Genomic DNA, 9,404 nt, shown 5'->3' on the forward strand with positions numbered 1-9,404 from the left:
TAAGGGCCCTTCCAACCCAAGCTGTTCTGTGATTCCATGAAAGGAAAGCAAGGTATAGAAAGGAAAGCACTGACCCAAGGCTCCCGAGAAAATCTGTCAGAGCTGGTCTAGCAGCTGGACACCTCTGCACCACCCCACACCCCCACGCTGGAGCAGGAGTTGCCAGGCTCCGTTTCACACTTGCCATGCAAGCAGCAAACTTACCCCAGTAACAGGCAAGCTTTCAAGGGGCATTTCTTCTGCAGAGCTGTCAGCACCACCCAACACGGGCATCGCTGCTCCTGCCTAGCAAACAAAGCACAGGGAGAGGCAAAGAGATGTGACCATGGCTGGGTGGCAAGGACAAGGACAGAGCCCACAAACAAGCTCCCCAGCCCGCTGATAGCCTGCTGCGGAGGGATGAAATCAGGAATGATGCAAGTGAAATAGAGCCCAAACAGCCAGTAGGCAAATGAGTGAATGCTGGCTGGGTTTAACTAGCACTACAAATAAATAAATAATAATTTTCAAGACACTTCCCCCTAGAAGCATTGAAATAATAGGGCAGAAGCTGCTGCATGTGGGACAGTAGCTCTCTAGCAGATGATTTGCTGCAAAGCTATTTTTGCTTAGCTGTGATTAACCAATCTTGCCACAAAAAAAAAAAAAATCCTAGACAAAGATCTGGGCTGGGGAAACTGAATTCAGCTGCTCTTTAAGGACACAGGGCGACATTCCCATCCCTCCCCAAGAAGCTGATCTGCAGAACAAGGTCCTGCCTCGCAAGCTGCAAAGGTGCAACGCCAAGGCACTGAGCAAGTGAAGAGGAAAGGGTCCCCCCTCCTGCTGCTCCCCCAAGGTTTAGCCTCCTGCCGACAGTCTGTCTCAGCTGTTTGTGCGAGTGCCGTCCTGCAATGATGCTGTAGCGGTGCCGCGGGGCGGATGCAGTAGCATGCTCACTCCATCACACATCCAGCGGATCACGGCCCGTGAAGGCTCAGGCTGGCTGGGGCCAGAGAGAAAGTGCTTATAGAGGGAAACTGGGCAGCATGCTGTTAGCAGAAAGCAAAATGGTGGCACCCGGCCCTTAGAAAACCTGCTTCATTCAGAAAATTTGGCATCTGGGGCTAGGAAGATTTACACAGGAGATTGGGAGGCAGTGATTCGAGCATCCTTTGAGAAGGTAAGAAAGCCTTTTGCTTCACCTCTGACTTTTGAATTGTTTTTCTTAAATGAATCCTAGCAGCAGAAAGCCAAGACCCTGACGGCAGCACGTACTTGGGTACAGCTGGGCCTTTCCCCCCCTCTCCTTTCGATGCCGTATCACCATGTTGTGCCAGGCACCAGCTCACAGTCAGATAAACAACCAGCCAGGCCTTGTTAGAGACAAAAGCAAAAGGAGGAAAAGGTGGAGGGGGGCAGAGGGACCTTTCTGACTGCTGAGGAATATAATGACAGCCCACAGGGTCTGGGTGCTGCACAAGCAAGGAGCAAGTGCCTTTGATCAGGTCTTCAACTCTCATAAATATACAACAACCAGCTAGGAGAGGATTATCCCTTAATCTAAATATTTATAGGGTTTAATTTGGCTGGTGGCTCTGGTGTCATGACAGCACGAAGAGCCTTTGTAGGGCAGAGCCGGCTGTATCCTCCTGCAGGCTCAGAGGTACCGGTCCCCATCAGCTCTGGACACCAGCCCTGTGCCCAGTCCCACCCCCACTCTTACAGCACTGATTTAAAACCGGTGGGTTTTCCTCCACGTTTCCCTGAATGGCAGCATGAGGGATGTACTGGGGGGTTAATGCAGGGATAGTTTGGGGGTTACCAGGGATCGCAAGAGACTCCAGTAACAAAGCACAGCCACTGGGCTGCTCATGGGCAAATCTCCTGAGGGCACCCCTCAGGCTGAGCTCACAAGGAAAAGGGAAAGGGCAGAGCACACATGGGGTTGTATTTTTTGCTGATATCCCCAGTTCTCTCCGCTGTCTGCCATGGAGTGAATTCCTCCTAAACATCACCTCTTATCTCTCGTCTTTTTACCTCCGCATCTTGGCTTGCCTGCAGACCTCTCCCAGAAGAGACGGGGATGGAGTCGCTGGGCAGCCCTACAGAAGATGAGAACACATCCTGTAAGTACCAGCCTGATTATCAGGAGTGCAAAGGAAACCAGCCCATGGGAACGGCAGCTTGCTGTTAGGGTGAAAGCCAGCTCCCTTGGAGTACCTGCAAAAATTTCCATGTGGGAGAGGAACCAGCAGAGATTTGAGTTTGTCAACCTTTCCCAAGAAGCTGGGGGAGGAAATGGGGATCTCAGAAGTGTGGGCGCTTTTATCCAGCCATACCTGCGGGCAGCCAGTACCTCCCAGCTGACCCAGTGACCCACCACTCTTAGTCTCCAAGCCCATAGCCTGAGATATCCATAATGAAAGCACCATGTCTTGCACTGAGGATACAGGATGAGGACAACCTGTCAGTTATTTTCCTTTTAACTCCAGCTCCCCCAAATACTTTAAACTTTAACGGGGCGCATCGTAAGCGGAAGACACTTGTTGCACCTGAAATCAACATTTCCCTGGACCAGAGTGAAGGCTCCATCCTCTCTGATGACTTCCTGGACACACCAGATGACCTGGACATTAATGTGGATGATATTGAAACTCCCGATGAGACAGACTCCCTCGAATTCCTGGGGAATGGAAACGAACTGGAATGGGAAGGTAAAAGGCTGGTTCTGGGTGAATGCCTGCAGGGGCTGGGGGAATTTGTAGCTTCATTTTAACCACGTTTAACACCACTCACCTTCAGCAGCTGAGGACCAACTTCCCCGGAGGTGAAGCACAACCAACCCCCATCTTCCACACAACATCTGCCCCACCAGCTCCCCAGCTGTAGCCTGGGGGTCTCAGTGCTGCTATCTCAGCACTTCTATCTGGGGATAGCGTGGGCAGAAGTAGTTCAGGGACCTGTAAACACCTCTCTAGCCCTGTTCAGGAGAAGGCACAAGGCTGTGGACACACAGGCCCTCCCAAGCTGCAGCTGGGCCACCACCGCAGGCTGGAAGGTGCCACCTGCTCAGCTCTGCCAGTAGAGCTGTCAAGTGAAGTTCAAACATCTTGAATAACATGGTCTTTGCTAACCTGGATGATTTTGACTGAATTGAGCTAGGAACTCCTCGTGTAAGCAGCTCTGCTAGCAGATCAGAGGACAACAGGCCCAGGCAGTGCCTCTTCAACCAGTATAGATGGATCTGAAGGAGGATCCAGCAAAAGAGTCACTGCAGGTACTATAAGAAGCATAAGAGGTTAAGCTTAGTTCTATTCCAACTTGGCAATGGAGCAAGATTATTAAAAAACAAACTTACACCAATCAAAGCTGCAGATGAAGTGGGTCACCCTCAGTTTGTGGTTGCCATTGTCTCTGATTGCACACCAAAGCTCTTGCAGAGTCTCCCCATACATTATATTAAAGGCAAAAATGTTTGTTCCATTTCCAGATGACACTCCCGTAGCCACAGCCAAGAACATGCCTGGGGACAGCGCAGACCTCTTCGGGGACGGTGGGACAGAAGACGGGAGCGCTACTAATGGGCGGCTCTGGAGGACTGTCATCATTGGAGAGCAGGAGCACCGCATCGACCTCCAGATGATCAAACCCTACATGAGAGTGGTGACACACGGAGGTGAGGCAGAGGGGGACACCTAATCCTGGTTTGGTGGGTTTATTTCAGTCCATCTTTGTCAAGCTGGAGGGGATGCCAAAACTGATTGTTTTGGCTGTTTTTAGGGAAAAATTGCTCTTCATTTTGTACCGTTGTGTGGCAGACAAGCACAAAAGCACCCAGCTCATGCCAAAAAACATATAGCCACTGCCGTAGCCTTTCAATACATACAAAGTCCTTCCCTGAACTCCACATCCACGTGATAGCCAGCAGGATCAGAGGAAGATCTACTTGTGAAAGTGCTCCATAAGAGAGACAAACACTTACCAAAAGCTGAACAGAGGCACAAAATCCAGCCCAGGCCCAAAACTGGGAACACATCTTCTCTGCTGTTTTTTCCTTCAGCTGTTGCACCTTCCCCTGGAAACAGTCCCTGATGCTGCCGCCTGTGTCTTTCTTTCCCAGGATACTATGGAGAAGGTCTCAACGCCATCATCGTCTTTGCTGCCTGCTATCTCCCGGACAGTAACCTGGCTGATTACCACTACATCATGGAGAACCTCTTCCTGTAAGTGGCTGGTCAAGGTCTATGAGGGAGAGGAGGGTGAGGAAGGTAACTCAGGCTCTGGGGAAACAGTTTCTGGATATTCATTGCATCAGGAAGCTCAGCTGGAAATAGTTTGACTCCAGGCCAAACGCACCCGGTGCGCAGCTGCAGACTGGAGCGAGCATCACTGGGTGAGACACTGTCTGCAGCATTTGCATCCAAGTCCAGTCAGTCAAAGCACTCAGACATTCAGTGTTAATTGTGCCCATGATGGACTCACAGCCAGGCTAGAGCATATGTAGACAATGCTGAACAGCTGGTGGGTGCTGCTGGGCAGAAGAACGGTGCAGGGATGTCAGGGTGTGTACTATGCTAACAAGTTCTAGCAATCCCCGAGAAATAGCCCTAGGCATTCTGCAGAGGTGCCAGGAGAATCCAAAACCTAGTCCAAGGTCTACAAAGAAGAGGCCTGGAAGCCTCTTGGGATGACACACAGGCACCTGATGAAACCTCAGGGGACCTTTTTTGATTTTCATGTCCCCATTGCTTTTGACCACCGCCCAACAGATATGTGATCAGCAGCCTGGAACTGCTGGTGGCCGAGGACTATATGATCGTGTACCTAAACGGAGCAACACCCCGGAGGAGGATGCCAGGCCTCGGCTGGCTGAAGAAATGCTATCAGATGATAGACAGAAGGTGAGAATCCTGCTGGTGTGCCTCTTCATTCTTCCCTGTCCTCTACCCACATCTCTTCCACTGCTTCCTTGCAGCCTTCCCCAGCCACCCTTCCTTCCTCACCCCCCAGATCACGTAATTCCTTCCTCCATCACAGCTTTCTGACTTGCTCCAGATCCTCTTCATCTCCTCTTCTCCCTCCCAAGCACTGTCACAGAGATCAGGCTGATGCAGCACCAAGCAAAGTAGTGCTCCTACAGCCTGACCAGTCTGAGCTTAAATAGGGCTCCTGAAGCCATGGGCAGGGCTTGTGTCTGGAGACACCCAGCCGAGCATCGTAACGTAACATGCCCTGACACATTACAGGTGAGTTTAAGAAAAGGTATTTTGAATTTGACTTTTTGACTTTTGGAATTCCACAGGCTGCGTAAAAACCTCAAAGCATTGATAATTGTGCATCCTTCATGGTTCATCCGGACAGTGCTGGCTATATCCAGACCCTTCATCAGGTAAACGTAACATGTTCCCCAACTCAGCTGGTTTTGGAGTGGAAATTTAATCTCACTAATCAGATCTTAAGCTCACCTTTAACTAGTACTGACCAAGGTGAGAGTGTTTGTCATTTGTCCTAAATCTCTCTGACACTGCCAAGGACAACTCTAGAGGTGGTTTTAAGAGACACTGTGGTGCTCTAGATCCAGATCAAACTTTGTCCCAGAGGGTAGTGCATCAAGATTTACTGGGAAGTGCAGGAATGGTGAGCCTTTTCCCTCCTACAGGTATTGAGAGGCAGGGGTCAAAACAAAGTGAGGTACAGTAACATGGCATCTCATCACCATTTTTAGTCATCAGCCTGTTAGCACTGGGAGGAGATGGGTACACTCAGAGTACAGAGGATACAGAGATGCAGAACTCCCTGTTTCCATCAGGAAAATTCTGACTTCCTATAGAGAGAACATCAAAACAAGACCTCAAGCTCACACTCTCTCTCTCTCTCTCTGTCAGCGTGAAGTTTATCAACAAGATCCAGTATGTTCACAGCCTGGAGGAACTGGAGCAGCTTATCCCGATGGAGCACGTGCAGATTCCAGACTGTGTCTTACAGTGAGTATGAGGGACCCTGGGGCACACATAGTTCTGAGGTGGCACAGGACAAAATCCTGTGTAGCAGGATGTTGTGTTGAGTCAAAACCCATGTACTGGAAACGTGGAGCCTGGGGCAAACCTTATCTTACTCATACTGGCGACAAGCAAGAGCCTGCGCACCGTGTTAGTCTGCAGTTTCTGTCACCTTCAGAGCAACACTGTAGTTGAAAGAAAAAGAAAGTGGTCCTGAAAAGTGAACAGGCCCAGCTGGGTAACATTTAAGTACCGTTTCCTGTTTGTTGCAGATATGAAGAAGAGAGGATCAAGGCCAGAAAAGAAAGGTAAAATTAATTTGGGGTGGGGATGGAGGGCGGGTTTTCTTGCGATGTTGTTGCTTTCTCTCATCATCATTATTTGTGTTATAACCAGTCGGTTCTGTGTTCCTCCTACCCTGATATCCCACACAGCCTACACTTATTTTCTACTGATTTTCTCAAAATAGGCGAAAGCTGCAGGAGGGAGGACAAGCAAGATTAAAAGATTATTTATCCATAGAACTCCTCCTCTTAACCCAACAAGTGCACACATCCTGAACATGCACTGTATGTGCTCACAAAGACCATCAGAAATCACTCCGTGTATAACGATGGCACATTTTCCCCCACGTGACCATGCAAACTGACCTTAAAGTCAGAGCTAGTGCTTATTTTAAAAGCCACTTCATTGTGCTAGAGTGGCATAAGAGGGCCACTCCATTAGTTTACAGTTTGTTTTATTACATTTTCTAGAGCCATTCCATCACCAGTGATTTAGGTTAGAAGCGCTGGCCATAGCCAGTGATAACAGTCAGCTCTGCTGAAAGCAAAAGGCCATCGCGGACAGAAGGAAGACCAGCTGGGTCAGCACGAGAGCAATGTGCTATAACAACACCTCCTTGTGCTGGTGAACTGAATGGGAGATGCCAGTTGGGGAGGATTCAGTTCATTAGCTGCTGAAAAGCAAGTTGTCCAGCGCTAATTAGCCAGCTAACTTCCCGCAGGGTCCTGAGAGCATTAGGATTATCAAGGCTGCCTATCACAGGGACAAGAAGCTAACAGTAATTTCTGCTCAGACCTGTAACCTCTGTCTGAGGTCCAGCTATCCCTCTAGAAATGCCTCAGATACTCTCTCATGTTCTTTTCACACTGCTTGCCTCTGGATGATAGATTTCAAAACGTGATTTGTGTTTACAGGGCAGAAGAGAAACAAGACATGGCTGAGAAGGAAAGGTAACTCCTCTTTTTTATTTATCCCTCACCTACAAAATAGCTTAAAGAGCCTTTGGTGATGAGAACGTCCCTGCTGCCTGGTAGCACCCCAGGGGGGCAGGCTCTGCGCTCTCAGGAGACGTTTGGGCCCAACAGGACATTTCCCAGACAGTGCCTGGGAACTCATAAAGCCTCTCTTCTCCCAACCAGCTCCCTGTGCCATCACTTTTGTGATGTTATTGACCTTCACCTATGCGAATGGATTCCTGATGCTGCTTTTTTCCCCTCTGTAAAGCTAGCGAACCCTTTTGGTCATGGACCAGAGCCAGAGGCACCAGAGAACGTTCTCCTGATATTCAGTTGTAGCATTTGCGTGATGGTGCAATGCAGAGGGCCAAATGCTGCTCTCAGGCACATCTTGGGTGCCCATAAAGGCAAGATGCGAGGCTGTAACACTAGATGGGAAGGGAAATTCTAGGGAGGTTTGGAAGAGAGTGTCAAAATCCTATGCCAGGATAATTTGGCCTGGTTTTGGCTCTGCTTCAGAGCGATATAGCCTCTCTTTTTTTTATTCTATCTAACTAGCTCCTGAGGGGGAACTGTGCATATTGCTGGTATTCTCTTCCCAGAGAAAAAGGAGCTTTGATCAAAATTGCCAAGGTCCATTGGATGAGTCTGAATTGTTCCGAGAAACAAACGGGACCCCAGGGCCAAAAGAGGGGATGATTAGTCTGTGGTGGAGATTCACTTATTGTTTTGCTGGTTCTCTTCCAAGCAGGCCTGTGCCTCCAGCAGAGGATCAAGAAACCAGGTTTGATTCGTACCTCCCTCTTTTGTTTGTCTCTATGTGATAGATTTCATCGCATTTGTAATCCACTAACAGGAAAGGCGAGACCGGGTTAGACACAGGATGTTTTTAGCCCGCTGCCACTCACCCAACACAAAAGAGGCACCAGCCTTTGCGGCAGGGGGGTACAAAACCAGGAACCTGTTGACACTTTCACCCTGCCGCAGTGCGGCTGTAGTCACAACCACTGCAGCTTGTCCCAAAACACAGACTGGTCACAACTGCTATGGAGGCACTCGAGAAAAGCTGCCCCTCAATAAGTTACCTGGCATTGGCCACACAGTGTGCACATGAGCATTTGCTGCAGAGCTGCCTTCTTTTACGCTACAGGGACTTTTTCATGGTCCTGTGCAGTCAGGAAAAGTCCTTCGAGAAGAAGCAAGGCCATTAAAGCTGTGAGTGACCTTATCTTTGGCCCTGATATGCTTTTGTAGAGGATTACACCCAAACATACTCATCTTTTTTTTACCTAGTGGGAATAACAAAATTTTTACTATGATTTCTTTCTAAAAATAACTCTGCCTTTCTGTTCCTTCCCAGTATGTCATGAATCAAAGTACAGTGGAATGAATGGAGTAGAAGAATGACACAGCCTGGCAGTCACCCACGTAAATGACCTTTTGGTATAAGACCTTGTCGCCATCTTATTCCGAGTTCTGTAAGATCACGGAGCCTGCCTCCCCTGTCTCCAAGATGTAAAGTCCTTTAAACTTTTTGGAAACATTTTACTTTAAAAAAAAAACACCTAACAAAACAAAACGAGCCAAGAATAGCACTTTTCCAGGACAGGTTCCAGTGCGTTTCAGTAATGGTCTGTGGAGAGCTATTAAGTAGTGCAAATAGACACCATGTTTCCTCTTAGTAAGTTAAGAGCATCCTGTAGTCCATTAGTCACCAGCCCAGAAAGAGATATATTTTTTGTTTAAGTTATAAACCCTTCCCCTAACTTGCTGCTGGCCAGCACTGAGACATTTTGCTTTAAATTGCACAGCCAGTTTCCTCCATACAGACATTACAACAGCCGTTGCCCCAAGGAATAGCTAATACAGGCAATGAAGAGAGTGCATTTTGTCCTTTCTATATCCACTATATGTTTCTTCCTGAAAATATCAAGTGCCCACTGGTCTAGGCACTTCTTCCAGCCTTGACCACCTCAGTTAATTCATTGCCAGTTCCTCTTATTAATTCACACCAACCCATTCCTACAAGGAAATGCCATGTTTTTTCCCCGATTCATTCTGTCTCAGTTTGTAAGGCACTCCGATAACTTAGAAAGAGGGGCCCATATGGCATGGCAGCCTCCACAGAACCATCTTACGAGCATCTTCTCACATCAACACACGCACACCCAAAAGGTCTGGT

At 48.5% G+C, this 9,404-nt stretch overlaps 1 protein-coding gene across 1 annotated transcript in view; it reads left to right on the forward strand.

Moving 5' to 3' along the window:
- Window positions 1-8,006, forward strand: part of ATCAY (ataxia, cerebellar, Cayman type) — a gene marked incomplete at its 3' end in the record, with an annotated part of 9,722 nt that extends 1,716 nt beyond the window's left edge. Inside the window, exons 2-11 of the mRNA XM_010084695.1 lie at window positions 2,044-2,108; window positions 2,475-2,696; window positions 3,473-3,658; window positions 4,103-4,205; window positions 4,752-4,883; window positions 5,285-5,371; window positions 5,868-5,966; window positions 6,254-6,289; window positions 7,181-7,216; window positions 7,971-8,006. Of these exons, the coding sequence (XP_010082997.1) occupies window positions 2,044-2,108; window positions 2,475-2,696; window positions 3,473-3,658; window positions 4,103-4,205; window positions 4,752-4,883; window positions 5,285-5,371; window positions 5,868-5,966; window positions 6,254-6,289; window positions 7,181-7,216; window positions 7,971-8,006 (1,002 nt within the window). The remainder of the gene's footprint in view (window positions 1-2,043; window positions 2,109-2,474; window positions 2,697-3,472; window positions 3,659-4,102; window positions 4,206-4,751; window positions 4,884-5,284; window positions 5,372-5,867; window positions 5,967-6,253; window positions 6,290-7,180; window positions 7,217-7,970) is intronic.
- Between the last annotated feature and the right edge of the window lie 1,398 nt (window positions 8,007-9,404).

This window comes from Pterocles gutturalis, unplaced genomic scaffold (genome assembly GCF_000699245.1).
Source record: "Pterocles gutturalis isolate BGI_N339 unplaced genomic scaffold, ASM69924v1 scaffold8565, whole genome shotgun sequence".
NCBI lineage: Eukaryota > Metazoa > Chordata > Aves > Pterocliformes > Pteroclidae > Pterocles > Pterocles gutturalis.